This window comes from Eleginops maclovinus, chromosome 4, assembly GCF_036324505.1.
Source record: "Eleginops maclovinus isolate JMC-PN-2008 ecotype Puerto Natales chromosome 4, JC_Emac_rtc_rv5, whole genome shotgun sequence".
Lineage (NCBI taxonomy): Eukaryota > Metazoa > Chordata > Actinopteri > Perciformes > Eleginopidae > Eleginops > Eleginops maclovinus.
Window position 1 is genome coordinate 31,431,871 of NC_086352.1, and position 18,393 is coordinate 31,450,263.

The window sequence follows — 18,393 nt, forward strand, 5'->3', positions numbered from 1 at the left end:
ACTAGTAATGGCCTGACTCTCTGTGAATGGATCATGTATTTCCTACATCCAGGACATGGTTAATCCATACACTCCAGAAAGTACACTTTGCTCGGCATCAGCCAATCAGCTTGCTGCGTCCTGACTGCAAGTTGGACTCAGGTGCCCCTCAACAAAAACAAGCCCATCGGCTTTCCTGGTTCCAAAATGGTTCTAATTGATAACAGCACAGCAGTCTACACATCTTCTGTCTCAGATCGAAAACCAACCTGTTTCCACTGCACTTTGGCCAATACAAAAACACAATGCAAACAAACCACTCACTACAGTATGTAGCACTAGTATGTAGAAACTAATGTATCTGAACTATTCTTGCTTTTTCAGTTTGTATCTTCATTGCAGGGTTGGGGTTAGGGTGAGTGGTTGCAGTTCGCTTTGGGAGAATTATATTAAATGTAATCATTGGTTTGACGATGATAAGGTGAAATATGAACAAGGCAATCTATCAGAAATGTGGCCATGCTTTTTGCATTAACAAATGTCTGTGGGACCCATAGTAATGTTGGGCCTGTTGATGGACATGAAACTGTTTATGACTGCAAAAGCACTGAATTTATGGTGTATTTTCCTGCATTTAACTAACCTTTGTTTACCTGATTTATTCATATACATTTCAAATGTGAGTATTTATGAGGTGAAGCTTAGACAGGCACGGGATGGGGGGTCCTTCAGATGAAGCGCTGTTAGGTGAAGGGATCGCTGATCGGACAGAAAGAGTGGATGCAACCTCGTGAAGGGATGAGATGTGATGTGAGGGGCTTGAGAGAGAGAATTTTTCTTTTAAACTTATGCACACCTGGAACTCCATTTTGTGTCCATGTGTGCAACATGCCTCACCCCAAAACACCCCAGGTGACTGCCCACCGCAGGTTAAATGTACCCTTGACCAACACTTTGCTCAATGGCAAGTTATCTCAAAAACTGATTGCCAGATTTCCGTTAAATTAGAAGTCTATGTTTAGGGTTCAAAGACGATACAAACGTTTTGGGGTATCCCTGAGCAAGGGGACCAGAAATACCGCCTCAGTTATATGTTTACATATTACATATACATATGGTTCTATTTACAAGCCAACAGCATTTTTAGCATTTTGCTTTGTTGACGCAGGTTTGGATCAGCTTCAGGTCTCTGGGGCCGATAATGCTAGAGCTAGACTTTGTTATTCAAAAGTGACAGCAACACAACCCTTACTTATGTTTACCACCTCGACTACTGTGTGATGCTTTTTATATATAGAAAGCAGTAGAAAAAACAAGCAAGTTACCAAAAAGAAATCTTACAATATGTTCAAGAGTTTCTTGAGACAGCATGCTTCTTCCTGCTGTTAAGGATGCTGTTTGTACTTCCTGTTGGCAGTGGTATCCTGCCAGCATACTGTAAATAACACCATCACAATTTCATCATAATTGCGTCATTTTGCTTTGCTCTACTTTTTGCGGTTTTAATAAAGCCAGTTTGCAAAGATACTAATAGACTGAATAAGCTCATAAGTAGAGTGGGTTCTGTTCTAAGAGAAGAACTGGAGTCTTTGGTGGGGGATGAGATGACTATGCTGTGGAAACTAGTATTATGGACAATGCCTCTCATCCTTTGCATATGTGATGTGCAATATCAACTTTATTACTTTTCTTCAATATCCCTGCCAATGTTGCCCTCATCATCATGCACAATATTACTTTTCTATTTCAGTTTTCGCTTTATATGTCTTACTTGTATTTGTATTTTATAAGGCACTGATGTTAGAGTGACGCCATATACACTTTTGAAGTGTCGTTGTAATTTACTGTTCTTTTTAACTCTTCCTTCCTGCTGTTTTTTGTTGCACCCGTGTCATATATTTTTTTATTTTGTAGTATTTTTGAGCAAAGAAAGCCGTTCTAGCTCATCTTATCTTAGAAGCAAAGTCCATGGAAGGGAATGTCTACATTCTTTTGTGGTTGTGTCGTATTTAAGTGTGTCTGGCAAAAAAGCAACTGTCAAATCTGCTGATTCGGAGATTGTTAACAACCACTGGTGACCGGTTCATTACAAGCTGCTGAGAAGGCAGAAATGAGTTAAGTATGCTAATGGTCCTTATCTCCTTTGACTAAGTTGTCGTACAGAAGGAAGGGGAGGAGAGGTGACCTGAACATGGCTAAGTGGCAGAATCAGATGAGTAAAGATGGTAACACTGAAGGAGTCATGGAGCGTGAGACAACGGTATGCAGATAGCAAAGTGGGGGACCGAGGTCAATTTAGGGTGTGGACGAGAGCATGTGTTTAGAACTGTTTTGTTTGACGATGGTGGAGAAAGGGAGTTGGAATAAGTGAGCTGTGAGGGGATGGGTGACAAATAGCCGGAAGGAGTTCATGATCAGACCAAAGGAGAGCTGCAGGGTGTGGATGGGAATGGACTCTGTGTGTGGAGAGCTTAGCATGGTTCACAGTCCCTACAGAGCTGTATTCATCCCTATTTAAGTAGGTTCCATAGCAGGACTGTTCATAAAAATGCAACATGTGTTAGCCCTTTATTTCTGGCTCAGGTTCTGGCAGAGTTTTTCTGGCTTGGTATCAGCACTGGAACTGACACGCAAAGGTCAAAGCTAATAATGTGGTGAGGAAGAGCTGGGCTCAGCAATAAGATGGCTAGTAGAATAGATGGTTAACACGTGAAACAAAGCTAGAAAACAGAGCTCGACTGCCAACAAAAGGCAGGATTGAACAGCTATGAGGTGACTGAAATGCTGACTTCACACCCGACATTTTTATATCAAACCTCTGCCTTACCCCAGATAATAGAAAAGACAGCCGATTGGATTGCTGTCATCAGGTATAATATACACAGCGCAAAATTTTAATGGTGTGTGATTGTGGCAATTGTGACTGAAGGTAATGGAAGAGGGATTGCCCCTTGTGATTTATTAAAGAGAAAGCTATTAGTGGCTGTGTGAGGCACTTCTGCCGCTTCAATTATCATTAGATCTAGTTCTGACCAGTCAGCTAATTGATAAAGGAAAAGTGCAAGGCTCATCCAGTGTCTCTGTATAGGTTCAAATACACTTTAAAACAGCGTAGGCAAGTCAGAAGCTGCAAGAACTGTGGCCATTTTTTATCGATCTATTCAGAGCTCCCCAAAACTAATAAGCAATTCAAAGGCTCAGAGTAAGTAAGTATATCTGAAAATATCCCTGCAAACCAACAGAGAAAGTTTTTGTTTTAGAAATTGTAGGCTGTGGGAAAACCTTTTTTGCTTAGTCCTGTTATTCTTTCTTGAGTTTGAAAGGTTATACTTAAGTAACCCAAGGCACATTTGGGTAGGATTACCATCAACTAATAAGGATGACTTATGGTTATTAGCATCACACATCAGGTGCATTGTTTTCAATCAACTCATGTTATTTACAAATAAGCGTGTTGGTTATACGCTTATTTAGCTATAGCTAATCTAAGTATATAAGGCACATGAATGAAGAATGGGACAAGATGGGACAAGATGTTGGTAACAGAAGCGTCCTGTTTTCTGAGTAATATTGACTTCTATGTTAGAGGAGGCTTCGGTTAAATTGAGGTAAACAGTTAATGTGAAACATAAACCCGCAAAATGCATGGTCTCAAATGCAACCTGAAAACCCAACTTCTATTATCTGATGAAATCCATACTTTTTCCCATCTTAGAGTAAGCTTGTAAACTGGCTACTTGTAAAACAATACACTTTTAGTTTTTTTTGCAAAACTCCAAACGTATTGTCCCATCTAAGGTTGATAATAGGTCTGTAAACAATGAGCAGCCCTGGGAAGAAGAAGTCTTAACACAGGTGTCATCTAGCTACACCAGAACCCCTAATATACCCCTAACCCTCCCCGAGGCTAATCATTGTCACACTGATAGCTGATGGGTTTTGGGATTGAGCTACAGTTGATAAAATCTGCAAGATACAATCAACTTCTGTCTGAAAAAAGGGTCCATTGTTTAAAGAAATTGCAAATATGTGGTAAATTAGCAATTGTCATTTTACAACTACATATATGCGCCATAGAAGAATGTCAAGCAAACACTTTTGTGGTTTAGCTTTTGGATAATTTGTTGGTGTAGACTAGAACAATATTTTTACTGGTTACTAGTAAAAGATACCCATTTTCAAGCGTGTAGACTTGAGCATCTTGAATTATTGGGAACTGCTTTAGTCTGAATCCCAAATCACTGTTTGGGTCAGTCATCGTCTCTGAATGCCATGCCAGCTAATATCTCAAATTGTGGAGCAGGGTGAGGCCTCAGAGGGTGAGAAGGTCTGGTCAGATGGGTCCTTGGTGCTATGCCCAGTTTGGCAGCAATATCCCTTACTCTCTACCCACTGGACAACTGGCCGTCATCCGGCCGGTTCACTGCATCCCCTCACACCCGCCTGTCCCCAAAGCAACCAAACACGTCAAACAACTCCCCTGTGGTGTATGTGAGTTCACTAAAAGCAAATGACTCATTATGTCCTCCGGTTGTATTTTCAGGAGTTAACTTCAACGTTGCTGATGTCTCGGCATCGCTTATAATCCGGTAAACAGTAAGTGTATCTACAGCCACAGCAGCTCCCCTGCAGCTAAATCAAGCTCAATCTGGCTCAGCATTCGCAATACAAGATTCAAGCTGTTTAAGAGGAGTCTGACTATTAACTCGAGAAAGAACTCGGGCCCTCATCTCGAACACTCCAAACATGTAAAATATGAGCAATTTGGTGCCTGAGTTCCTGCTGCTGTGGCCACTGATGTGTGAAGACAGAGCCTCCACGCCTCACAAGCCTTGTTAATATGAGACGTAGCATCTCCAACCAATCATTTTTACCACATCAGCTATGGATTTGTAGCTCGGCCCGGGAATCCTTTTTAATCCATCTAATTCGTTCTCTGCTCCTAATCCCTTTTTAATTCAAATCTCTCTGTGACTTACAAGGAGTCAAGCCTAAAACGTAGGTGTGGGATTCTGTCAGCTTATTTTGGTTCTCAATTTAAGACCTGTGTCAATATCTCTGGAAGACCACAATAGAGGAACATTTTTAAGTGTCTAGGTGGGACGTGTTGTCTGGATTCAGGCTAAAGACATATGCTTTTGGTCTTGGGCCATAAAGTTTAAGTTGCTGCTAAATTGTAGGGGGAACAGATACTGTATCTGACCGAATCGTGACTTACAAAGCCATTTCAACTCACATTTTTGGAGGTATCTTATCTCTAATAAAGCCAGGGAAAACCACATGCCCTGACCTCCACATGCCCTGACCTTTAGAATCCAACTTGTTGGGCTCTTTTTGTTTAGTCTGATGGTCATCCTGGATGACTCCTCAGTCCATTAGCTAGCAGGACAGACCAGGCTTTAGGTCAGAGGTCAGATTAGAACAAAACGAAGGGAAGAAAGATCGGTTGAAAAACAAACTGGTGACGCTGGTTGTCAGCGGACATGTGGAATCTCTTTGTAGTCGTTTGATTGACTTCACAACAAGATATGTTAACACAGATTTTAAACAGGGCATTGACCCAGGGGTTATTTAAGGTGTTGGGCCCCTGGGCTTGTACCCAGCAGGTTTTGTTCAGTATTCTGATATAAACGTGTGTACCAAATGGCAACCCATTCAATACTTGTGGAATTATTTCAAACCAACCCCATGCTTAATTTGCATCCTGAAGCGCAGCAGGACACTTTGTTGGAACGCATCTTCATAAAACTTCATGGAAATCAATTGAATAATTGAGATTTAAAGTATTTTCCAAAGTCATGGACCGGCCAGAACCTAACCCTAATAACAGTCATCACCATCTGTAGAGTCCCTTAGCTAATGTGGCTTTAAGATAAATAAAAAAACAAGGGACTGGGTATGTAGCTAGTCTTTTGAAGTAGAAAAAATAAAATGAGCAATAAATTGAGACAAAGCACAAGAAATCAGCATTATGATGGCTGGACTCACTCCCTTGCCACCAACCACAAGCAGCCAGTCAAGCTAACCTCACCCACCACAGTGTGGTTATGAGGAGTACCTCTAAAGGCCTGGAATGCTCTTTAGAGGTCGGCTACAAATCGTCGGAGCCCGCAGTTTGCTGACAAATCATATACTTGGCTCTTTCTGGAGGTGCCCCTCACCAACAACGCTCATACCCCCCAAAACTTCCAATAAAAACTAATTTGGCCCCTCGGGAAATCAAGCCAACTTTGGATGAGGAGTGGCACCAAATATCCCATTGTGCTTTCTGTATATCGCATTCCTCTACCCCCTCCACGTCTTTCACTCTCCCCTAACTTTGCGGTTTCTTTCTCCCTGACCCCCACCTGCCTGTCAGTGCAGATGAATGTGCAGCTGCAAAAGGGCCTTCCACAATATGGTTATTGTGTACACTGGATATTTATATGGATGGGTGCTTGATCCCCATTTGCAAATTCAATAGCGCAGCTTTTAGCGTTCTCCCAGCAAGATCATCCCTACTTCAGATTTCCACATCTTTCAAAGAGAGCTATTTGTCAACGAGTTAGCCCAGCCAGTAGAGCCCCCTCAATCTCGTGCAACACTTCTTCTCCTTCAAGGATCATTTGGGAATCAATTAACCTGTAAAGAGAATGATCTGTAACTTGGTGCCATGTAATGCAATGCAATGAATCGTGTGCATATTGCATTAGTGTTGAATGAATGCAAGGGGAATCAATGAGTCTTCCATTATCATAACTGATTTACATCCATAACTTGTATCATTACAGATATTGGAGACCCACTGATGGGGGGAGGGCTCGCATTGAGCAGGACGGTGCTTACATGGCATAGTAGATTTTTGGCCATGTGTCATGGATAACTAAAGACTCTCGAGAACAAGCTGTTAAATTATTGACGTCTTCACTTACAATAATCCAACTTTAAAATTAATTTTGGATTTGATACCAACGTAGTTTCACTCCAATGCCTTTTTAAAAAGAACATCTTGAAAGATAACAGTAAAACTTAATTGCTAACTTTGGAAAGTTAGTAAAACCACTCAACCAACTGAATGATATCCTATCATCTACAACCATGAAGGTGCATTTTCCTTCTCGATTGTTTTATCCATGGTTACCTTTTCTGGTGTGCAAGATTTACTTCAATCACCATTAACTGAATAGGTTTACTGGAAAATAACCTCCCTGAAATAGGGATACACTAGGCTATACACAATTTGTACAGTTGATTGGACAATGAAAGTTAAAACACTAAGCTTGCCTGAAGAAGACCTGTGGGTGGTTAAAATGTTACAAATCCACAAAAACGTTTTGCAAGTATGATTCATAGTATTTACTGAGATTCTGTTGATTAGTGCACGGATGCTCAAACTAAATGATGATAGGACAGTATGTGTTACAACTAAGAAGTGCAGTAACCAAATTATGCAGTGGTTTGGATTTGGTAAATGACAAAAACATATTTAAAAGCTTCAAATGGCTGGTGAGGGGAGCATATCGTGTATTTTCTAAGATGTTTGTATGTTTTTAGGTAAACCTACACCAAGTCTCTTTACATGTAACTGACCACTTGGGTTAGCTGTCATCTGATACCCCCTAGTGTTAGAAATCTAAAACAACATGCTGGGGGCCAATATAACCTATATTTGTGGATGTTTTGTTTGTTATATTTCCCAATTTGACATTCATACCCACACATACATATTGAATACTTTTTTATTTGTTTATATTCAAACAGAATATATATCAACCAAATATCAACTTTTTGAAGTTAATTCTGTCGTTTTTGGAAAGGCAGTGCTGCTGGCATAAGGAAATAACAACAAACAGCAGACATATGATGTTTTGACACACACAAAACCATTTAAATTATCACAGGATGAGCTAAAACATGCTTTTACCCAACCTAGCGTAAATGTTGCAATCTGACAACTGTTACACAAAACTTTCTGAGGCAGGCCAGAGAAACCATTAATCCCATTTTTCCATTAATCCCTTCAGCAGCAACACAATATTATTGTCTATATTGATGAATAAATATATCCGTTTTCATTTGAAATTACTTGGAGAGAAAAAAGCCCCCGTGGTAGCTACCTGAGCTAAGTAAATCATCATCATTGATTATGAAGAGCAACGGACAATAAAAAGGTTTTGAACTCCTAAAGAAATAAAACAGAGAAACTTCAAATTCTCTATTTGAGAAAGCATAATCAGCCATTATGTTTTGATAAATGATTATCAAAATGGCAAAGTGCATTATGGGAATGTCACGGAATGGTATGTGTTTTAGAGAACTGACTCATTCTCTTCCTGATGTTGGCTTTGGGTGGTTTAAGATGTGCTGGGTCTTACTAGCTCCAAAAATATATTGTATTGTTATTGAAATGTTTTTGAAGTATGTTAAATGATCACATCATGACGGAAGCAGCATACTGGTGTATCAAACTGCCTTGAAGAGGCAGAAAAATAGAGCATTTCAATTTTGTACGAGCATATTTGGAACGTGCGTTTGCAGCTCTTATTTAAAAACGTGCCGATTCAGAATGTACAAAATGTAGTGTAAAATGTTCAGTATGTTGTATTCTAGACATGTATAAAACGCACAACACAATCTAATTTCCATGTGTGTATCTATGTAACCCCTACCCCTCCCTGTCCAACCTCCCCTTTTGTTCCCCCTATTTAAAACACCCCAGGAATGAGTCGGCGCGGCACAGCATCAGTGTAGCGCTTCCAGTCCTTTCCGTACTTGCTGCTGCAGCGGTGCTCGTCTCGCACACAGCGGTGCACCAGCAGGATGGTCATGTAAACGATGTAGAAGTACGGAAGGATGTGTCCGAAGCCGCATGCGGCACAGTAAGCCAGGGAGCCCATCAGGTCCCCGGTGTAGTTGAGGTGCCGGGCCACCCCCCAGAAACCTGAGGTCATGAGTTTGCTGCGGTGGACGCCGCCGTCACTGGAGCTGTACGAGCATTCGATGTACGTTGGCTTCCTGCCCCAGATTGAGCAGGAGCCCTCTGTGCGGCGGAACAGATCCTTCTGGTGGTTGGTGGAGCGGAAAATGTAATACCCAACGAGGCCGAGCGACAGCACGCAGAGGGCGTGGACGGTGGAAAGCTGCACCGGATGGTACACCAGATACAGACCCTGCAGAGCATTTATCAAATTAATGTACACTTACTGGTGCTTTCATAGATTGCAGAGCTGAATTTGACGGCAAAACTTACAGTAATGATTGGTCGAATGACAAGTATTTGATATATGATGGCATTTGGACACAGCATTTAATATAATTCAATACAAATTAGTACAGAAGTCTTGTATTTGACTTTTAACTCTACTTGTGCCCCCTGGTGTACCGGTTAAGTAATAACAGGTTGGCTGCAGCCTGGGCTGGAAAAAAACCTTCCATGCAACACATTCATTCAAATAGATATTATTTTTACTGTATCTTAACAACTAATATGCCCTGTATGAAAGAAAATGTAATATAAATATTAGGATTAATGTTTTACAGCAATTAATATTTGATTTGTGCAATTTATAGCTGCAATTGTTATGTAATGTTATTAAGAACTAACTTGTATTACTGTACAGTGTGTATTGTATGGGCAACCCTATATTTTTTATGCATTGTTTATGTAAAAATAAGTGATTATCATGTTCACATCGGTTCTAATGAATTTAGCAGTTAAAATCATGTCTCTTGATCTTTTACAAAGGGGGGATCCCATTAGGTTTGCCCTCAATCATCAGTCCTCATGGTGTGGTAAAAACATATATAGGTATGTGTGTTAGGGGAGCTCTGCTTTCTTTTTAAAAACACACACAACTAAAACAACAGGTGTATACACATGATGCCACTAAAAAGGACCAGGCATTTCATATTCATGACATAATTGTTACTGTGTGTTTGTTACCTGCAGTGTGTACAGGTATGGCAGCCACACACAGTCTCCCCAACCCAGATACCATCCAAAGTGGTCGTGGCAGATATCAATAGTCTTCAGGTACCAAGCTTCATTCCAGAAGAAATCCAACACATAGATGGCCTACAAGAACACAAAAAAGACACAACTTGCTATTACTTAGAGGACTCAAGCTGTAGCTTGAAGTCTAGAAGTCAAGAACTTCATTCTTAAGGATAAACACACATGACAACACAGGTCAAAGAAGTTGAGTTTTTCCCACTGTTACGAAAACATTTCCCAGTTTGGGATGAATAAACTATTTCATATTCTGATATCTTTGTTTGATTCCATTTAGCAGTTGTCTGCTTCCACAGATTTCCTCAGGGTCATAAACAGAATTGGTATTCCTGCTTACCTGCAGCACGTTGACCAGGATCATGGAGTTTGTGACGTGGCCGTACAGTTCTTGCTGCTTGGCCATATAGGACAGATTGATCAGAGTCCAGGCTACGATGCCGGGCCGGCCGTTGAAGAAAAGCTTGAAGTCGAACCACTTCCCGATGCGTGGGTTGAACTCGATGCCCATCATGTAGTTGTAGAAGATGTTCCCTGTGAACTTGCTGCGGAATCACCAAGAAAAAACTTGATAAGTACTGTGAACATATTGAAAACAATTGTAGCAAATGTAGAATTTTAAGGCCAGCTATGACTTTGAACATCCCCTGGGTGCTATATTTATTGTACTAATTATTATTCCCTTTAATTGTTTTTTTCATTATTATTTTGTCAGTTGGATTTTCTATGTTGTACTATTATTACATTTTTTACGGTTTGTTGATCTGTACAAACTGCAAAGCCACCTGAGACGCATGCATGTTATGGTTTTTAAATAAACCTTGAATTTGATCAGTACTCACCAGTCTTCAGCGCACGTGGGGAAAAGGTAGGCCTTTGTGAAAGCAAAGGTGGACACGGCGTAGCCCAGTATGTTAGCACACCACATCATAGGGATCCAGTTGTCAAAGATGATGGTGGGGGAAAACCAGTGGAAGTATTGGGCGTTGGCGTACCACAAAGCATGAGTGATCAGCCAGCACTGCAGCCCGTTCACCTCATACTTGTTAATCAAGCCTTAAAAACACAGGAGATTTGATTTTAACAAACCATTTTGATGTTTTGTTACACATCTGTATCAATCACTCCTAAATTAAAAGCTGATTTAAACACATTTTATTATATAGCTTAATTGAATACTCAATTCTGATGGTCAATTTGGACAATCAGCATGTCTGCTCTTTTTCGATAACAGACCGCTGCTAATTGCGCTTTGATCAAGGGACTATGTGCAGTCATATCAATCCGCAGAAAGAAGTCCGGTCAATGTAACATCAGCTGAGGCCCCAAAAACAAACTGGTTTTCCTTCTTCTGAATATTCTGCGGAATACTTTTTGATTATTCCTTCTTATTATTGTGGAGAGCATGCAGTCTATAATGGACTATTTTTTTCTTAGCGGAAGCATCACATTTAAATGAATAAAATTGAGTAAATAAATATTCTGCTTTAAAATATTAATTTATTTAGTAAGTAGCCGTAGACTTATATGTATGGGTAAGTAATTACCAGCAGGGGTTCGTGCTCCGTCCTGCACTCCACCGACATAGCCAGGAATAAACTTGTGTGTAATGTCAGGAACACACATATACAGGAACACCTAGGGAGAAACACACACACCCTGTTTCAACACATGCCAATATTCGTCCCTGTTAAGCAAGAGCTGGAATGGACGCATTCTGCAAGTCGCACCTCCCGCCCACATTGCTCTGCTTCTTTTTCTCACCTGGAAAGACACCCAGATGGCGTATATCTTTGCAGCTGACCAGGTGAAGGAGGGTGCTCGGGACCAGATGGAGAGCAGGGTGGTCTCTCCTTGGTATAACTCGATTAGAGGCTGGCTGACGGAGCACTGGTACTGATCACAGGCCATCACAAAGTAGAAGACAATAAAAGGGGCAAAGCAGAGGAGGCCTATCACGCTGCTCAGGGAAAACCAGTCCACCTCCCTGAAGATGAATCACATGTGAACACAGATTAAAATTTGGGCTGGGACACCAAACCGATTGTATGGTTTCATGTATTACCAGAAAAAGTCAAATTTAGTGTTGGAAGATTAGACCACAACATCAAAACAACAATAATAATGATTTCCTCCTTATGCATGATAATGTATCTTTAGTTTGGACTTTTCAGCATTTTAATTTGCTTGAAATCTATATTTATTCCAAATATCGTACATTTAAAAAAAGTGTGGGACAAATTTGATTTGAGTCTCCGTCAACTTGGGACAATTCACTTGCCTCTGTATTTTTATTTTTGAACATACTATATTGTACTTGAAGATGATTTGGATGTCAGTAAGGTTAAATGATTGTACTTAATAGTGTCTATTTTTGAAACAATAACAAGAAACAAACAAACATGAAGACTTTTTGTACAATATTGACGTCTTAAATACTATTACACTATATTGCAAGGTTGCCTTTGCCCTCTAAAACCACTATGTTTCACAAGAATGAAACATAGGAGTTAAAAAAGTAGGTTTCTTTTGATGAAAAACTGCAGTAGGACAAATTGCAATTTCAATACAGCTTAATACATTTTTCGACCTAGTTTAAATGGTATATGGAGTGCATTTATATTGCGTTTTCCAATCTTTCCAACCCCATATAGTGGCTTTACCTTTACAAAGCAGCATTCACACACATTCGTAAAGAGACAGAGGCTGCCATGCAAGGGGCCACCTGCTCAGCGAGACTAACACACTCACACACCGTTGGCCATGCCATTGGACTGGTTAAGTATCTTGCCCAAGGACACATCAACATGTTGACAGCAGGGGTTGGAGATCAAACCAACAACCTTCCAATGGAGGACGAATCTCCACCTCCTGAGCCACGTAAACTTGTGATAAAGTAAATTAGATAACAAAATCGCCTATTGGGACCTGTGATATAACATCATCTCACCATGCTCTCCCCCACTGTGCAGGCTGCCCCTCCTCTTCACTGGACTTCCCATTGGCACCGTGCTGGGCTCTTCTCCTGGTGGCTTCCATGGCCACGGCACTTTTCATTCCTGGGGAAGATCAGGTTATCAGGTTAGAATCAGAAATCCAGGGACATGTTGTACTTTGTACTTCAGTCCTTTGAAGACCATACACTTGCATTCACCACCAAAAATCAAGAGGTAATGACACCAATGACAAGGGGACAAAATATCCTATTCTATATATTTCACAAATCATTTGCCTTTTTGTCTGTACTCTTTTAAGAAGTGTTATAATGTGAACATGCCAAGGCAGGACAAACAACACGTTCCATAAGCCAAACATTAACAGATAATGAGGTAATTGGGAATTAAAGTTCATGTCCATGGAGATGTGGCATAACAATAAAGTGGAGGTCAATAAATAAAGCTAGCTGTTCTCTGGACACACACACACCAACTTGAGCAACGGTAATGATGCATGTACTTCATTTATGCCATACATACACGTACAGAAACAATATTAATAGCATGTGTTGGATGTAAAGACTCCATGCCTTTCTGTTTGTCCAACATGTCCGTCTTAGCATGAATATCAGCAGCTTGTCTCACAGGCAAGTGGGAAGAGGGAGGGGGCAACCCAGCGTTTCATAACGACATAACAAACACAACCTTTTACCTTTTTTTGTTTGTGAAATAAGATGCATTCTGGCAAGTTATCTTTTGCACGTGCCCCTTCTCTGACACATTTAGCGGAAATGAATGGAGTTAACGCTCAGTATTTGTACCTTAACGGTGCTATTTAAATAAACACAGAGGTAATATTAATGCAGTACGTTACACACAAGATGTACTATGTTAAAAATCCGGTTAGAGATGCACTAATGTACCGTAGCTCACTCACCGGTAGACAGGCCGACAGCGGAGGAGACAGGCTGCTCTTCCAGGTGCAGGCTATCATGTAACCGCTGGAACAAAACTCACCGTAAGGCTGAAGGCTCCGCCCATAAGACCACTAGTTATTAAAATTCAACCAATGATATCCGTTCAAAGGCGGGCCTGGAAAGTGAGGTGGACTCTGATTGGGCAATACTAACTGGAGCCACCAGCTCCTGACAAAGACACCAGTGGTGGAATGGTTTAGTAAACAATGAAAATGGAAACATTATGAAATAGCTGTCATATCTTTACCAAACGCTGTCCTTTGGAACCCTCGAACCTATACTAAATCAAAAAGACAACTTAATACAGTTTCTCCTTGAATTATAGCGTTCAAAAGCACAGCAATGAACTATAAATCAGCAACATTATACAGGGAAAAAAATAATTAGAAAAAAAAAAGAACTAAAATGCCTTTTTTAAAAGCAAAACTCACAATCTAATAAAAAAATAAATAAAAAATGTCACATTTTAATAGCCTACTGAGTACCCAGATGATGTATAGTCTTGAACAGAGGCATGTCAAAACATATATTTAGTTATACAACACTCACTTTAATCGCAGTTAAACAATTATATTGTATCATGGTTTAGTCTCTTTAGTACTTTCATACATATACGTAAATATATGGTGTTTCTGTTCATTTAAATCAATATTAGAAAACATACAATCACATCAATACAGAGACCTGAACACTAAATAACTACAACCCGAACAGAGAGCCTAGAAAAGGTCAGTTTGGTCACAAAACGTGGCACTTGGAGACGTCGGAGGATAACTGCCACTTGTGAGACCTGTATTAAATTAAAGTCATATTTTATTTTTCATGCAGTGGGCAGTTACTGCCAATTGTTCTCCTTGACAATTAACTTTATTTTTTGCATTCATTTTTTCTTGCCAGATGCAATGGTTACCGATACATTTTGTGTCAAGTGTTCTTGGGTCTATACTTTAATTGTTTAGCACTTAAGATGACAGTAATGCGGGATTTTCCAGTTGCATGAACATAAACCAACCACTAGAGAGCGGCATTCAGCTGTTACATTTTACCACTGCTTATACGCACCACCACAAACACCACCACCACTACTAAATGCCCTTATGAGGAGAAATGCAGTTGAATTGTATATCTAAATTTCAGCCTCTTAAATCAAACTAAACTAGATGTGAAACATACTGCTGCATTAGGCATTCAATGAACAGGAGTTGTCTTTATGTAGGAGTTTGGCATTCTGCTGGTAGATTGTTTGCAGGAAGTGACTCATAGCTGTATCTTTATTGCCACTGAGATGTGAGGATGCCATGGATAGGCTTGGGGAGTTATGTTGAATTTCAAGTAACACAATTACGTAGAGTAATCAGCATACAAAAAAATGAGGAACTTAGAGGAACGTAAAAAAACAAGACATTATCAGATTACTAGTACATTTTGAAAAATTGGGATTACTAGCAGCATCACACATTTTATTTTTTATTTGTAAACTGTATGTGCTCATGTTGGTCTGTTGACTACTACATCAATAAGCCTAAAAAAAGGCAGGTTTTTCTTTAAAAAGCACTAAGCAGAGACATTTCCATACAAAATGTAATCTTTTCTCAGGTTACATTGTTCTGTTTTCTAGTACAATACACTTAAGTAAAAAAACATGTTATTACAATTGACTTTCTGTCATATTTATTTTCATATTTGATTTGGATGTAGTCGAGAAGTAATGGGAAGCCATACGGTTAAATTATTTCAATTATGAGACACTGGTTCTATTGTTTAACATGTAACTAGTAATTGTAACAGAATACAGAGGGACCTTCCCAACCTGTATATGGACAAGCTGATGCTCTGACAAAACTCCATCTATGCCCTATGTTCTGATATTTCTGGTCTGATTTCTGTCCAGACTGTGTGAAAGTCAGTGGGAACCATGTCCAGTAGTAAGATTCTAAATTGTCGGGCCAAGCCTACAAAATACCAAAAATAACTTTACAGACTCAATGTTTTAATGTTAAATCATATCTTAGTCTCGAGGAAAACAAAACTAGTGGGGAAGAGAATGCTGTGTATTTTTATATCCACTTTAGGAATGTGTTGAAATGTGAACAGTTGATTAGGGGTATTTTCTCCGCACTCATGGCTCTTATATTGGGAGTAGGGATAAATTCCTGTCTCATTACTTGTGGGTTTTTGTGCCACGTTAGACATTCCACCATCATATTATCCCCTGCATGTAATCTGCACCAAACACACTCCCTCTGAAACGCTTCAGGACTCTGACCCTGCTGCTTAGAAATCTAGCCGTGTGCTCTTTGGACGGTTTCCAAACTGCTTTATTTTCATAATGTTCGGAATATTTCTGATTATCCTGATTTGGTTCTTCTCCAGGTCTACTGGTTTCCTGTAGAAGAGCTTTTGCATCATTAAATGACCTCAGTCTTTCTCTAACTGATCTTTGAACCATTCTTCTACGTCTGGTACTCCTACTCTTTTCTTGCAGTGTGTGTTTGTTATGTTGCAGTTCACTCTGTTTGTTTCTGCAGACTTTAGTCTCCCTGCTCTCCTTCCTCACTTCTCTACTCTTTGATCAGTTGTTGCTATGCTGTATCCAGACAGTGTGATGTATCTGGGCCAAGCAGCAGACATCACCGCTTCACAATGTGTCTGAGACAAAGAAGAGATTTTCTGCTGCTGGTATCTTTTTTTTTACCTTATGAAATTTGCTGTAAAAATGCACCAGTCTGCTCTCAGAAAGCTCTTTCATATTGATCCCAGTATGCAATATGTCAGAATTATTGATGAAAAACCTGTCCGTGTGATAATCTTTATGACTCTGAGTTAGTAGACATGCAGTAGGTCTTACTTTACCTTCAGCAGACAAACCATTTTCAACTGTGCAATTCTAATACACCACTGTATATATTGTAAAATAAATGATATATAATGTCATACAATAACCTCTTGTGTTTAGAAAAAAAAAAAGACATTTTAAGACATTTTAACATTGACATTTTGAAATCTATTTTTTTATTGTTTATCTTTTATTTATTATAAACTTAATTTAATCTGTAGGAAAACATGGAAGAATGCTTTGTCTGTTTGTGTGTCTGAGTATGTATACAGCCCTGGAAAAAATTAAGAGATCACTTCATCATTATCAGTTTCTCTTGTTTTATTATTTATAGGTATTTTTTTTATTGTATTCTACAAACTACTGACAATTTTTCTTTGTGTTGGAATTCAAAAGACAATGGAATGGTTGCCATACATGTAGAGATAAAGATTTAAGAAAAAATTGGAGTGGTTTCTTCATTTTTTCCGCAGCTGTGTGTGTGTGTGTGTGTGTCTGTGTGTTTGCATAGCACATTTGTGGGAGGGAGGGCAGGTTGCCTGGCAAATCTTGCTCTAATCAACTCCCCTGGGATAGTGCACGTGTGTCTGTATGCATAGCCGTGTATGTATGTGCGTACAATATTCAGAATTTATGAATATTGTGTATTCATGTATCACCATGGATGTGCATATTTGTGTGTGTGTGTGTGTGTGTGTGTGTGTGTGTCTGTGTGTGTGTGTGTCCCTTTGTTGGTGTGTTAGTGTCTTATGAATACGAGGACCTTGCTGTATCAGAGACGCAGGGCAATACGGCTCTTAAATAATTTACTATAAATGAAAGTGAAAAATGAATGAGAGCAGATCCTCTCTCCTGTCCTCATGTGAATGTCCACCCCCCTCTCCTGCTTAGTTAGACTCACCATCAGCATTGTCATATGACAAAGAAAAACGTCTCCATAGTTCCACATAAATAAAAAAAATCACCTTTCTGCTGCCCAAACATAAACATTGTCAAGCCTCTGAGGCTGTGTTGCAATATTGCTGTTTATTGTCCTTCCTCCCCCTTCTGTTGTGACATCAATGCCCCCATCTTCACATCCCTCACCTATGATCTCCCGAACCCTTTTTCTCACCCGCATGTATCGTCAGTTTGAGCGTTATCAGTTACACCTTTATCAGAAAATATATTTTTCCAAAAAGGTTTTCTCATATGGGGCAACGTGAAGGTTATAATACGTAGTTTAAAGCTACCTTCACATGATCCATGGTAAACAGCTCTGTGCTGACCTTTTGATGCACAACCAATGAGATTACAGCGGCATGAGACGTATCCAGAATCAACACAGGCAAGCAGAGGAGGTAACCACACAAACAAAACACACCAGCAATTTCACTCTCTTTACACTCTGCCCACCACCTTGTAGTGAAAGACAATATTTTAATAGAGTTGAAATAAATTGTTCTGAACATTGGAAACACTGAATCTAAAGCAACCCTAACGTTTCCAATTTTATCATTTTACATGTATGAATTGTTTTCCATTGACAACACTACTCTTCATCAGTCGGTTGGGGCTGCTACTTCAGTTTGGACTGTATAGGATGGTGTTTTTTGCTTAAACACAGCATCCATCTCTTTTTAATTGCTTGACTGTTTACTTTTCAGCAATTGTCTGCCTCAGAAGAGCGTGAGCCGC

At 39.8% G+C, this 18,393-nt stretch overlaps 1 protein-coding gene across 1 annotated transcript; it reads right to left on the minus strand.

Annotated features, from left to right (window-relative positions):
- Window positions 1-7,683: 7,683 nt before the first annotated feature.
- Window positions 7,684-13,937, minus strand: dhcr7 (7-dehydrocholesterol reductase). Its single transcript, XM_063881722.1, has 8 exons — window positions 13,841-13,937; window positions 12,918-13,026; window positions 11,732-11,954; window positions 11,515-11,605; window positions 10,810-11,023; window positions 10,308-10,512; window positions 9,902-10,033; window positions 7,684-9,128 (listed from the first exon to the last, which is right to left on the minus strand). The coding sequence occupies exons 2-8, from the start codon at window positions 13,022-13,024 to the stop codon at window positions 8,664-8,666; spliced, it is 1,437 nt and encodes a 478-aa protein (XP_063737792.1). The 5' UTR covers window positions 13,025-13,026; window positions 13,841-13,937; the 3' UTR covers window positions 7,684-8,663.
- Between the last annotated feature and the right edge of the window lie 4,456 nt (window positions 13,938-18,393).

Coding starts and splice junctions, on each gene's coding strand:
- dhcr7 (XM_063881722.1), bottom strand. CDS start 13,024: ATGAAAAGTGCCGTGGCCATGGAAGCCACCAGGAGAAGAGCCCAGCAC. Junction 11,955..12,917: donor GCACAGTGGGGGAGAGCATG/GTGAGATGATGT, acceptor ATTCATCTTCAG/GGAGGTGGACTGGTTTTCCC. Junction 10,034..10,307: donor TCCTGGTCAACGTGCTGCAG/GTAAGCAGGAAT, acceptor GTGTTCTTGTAG/GCCATCTATGTGTTGGATTT.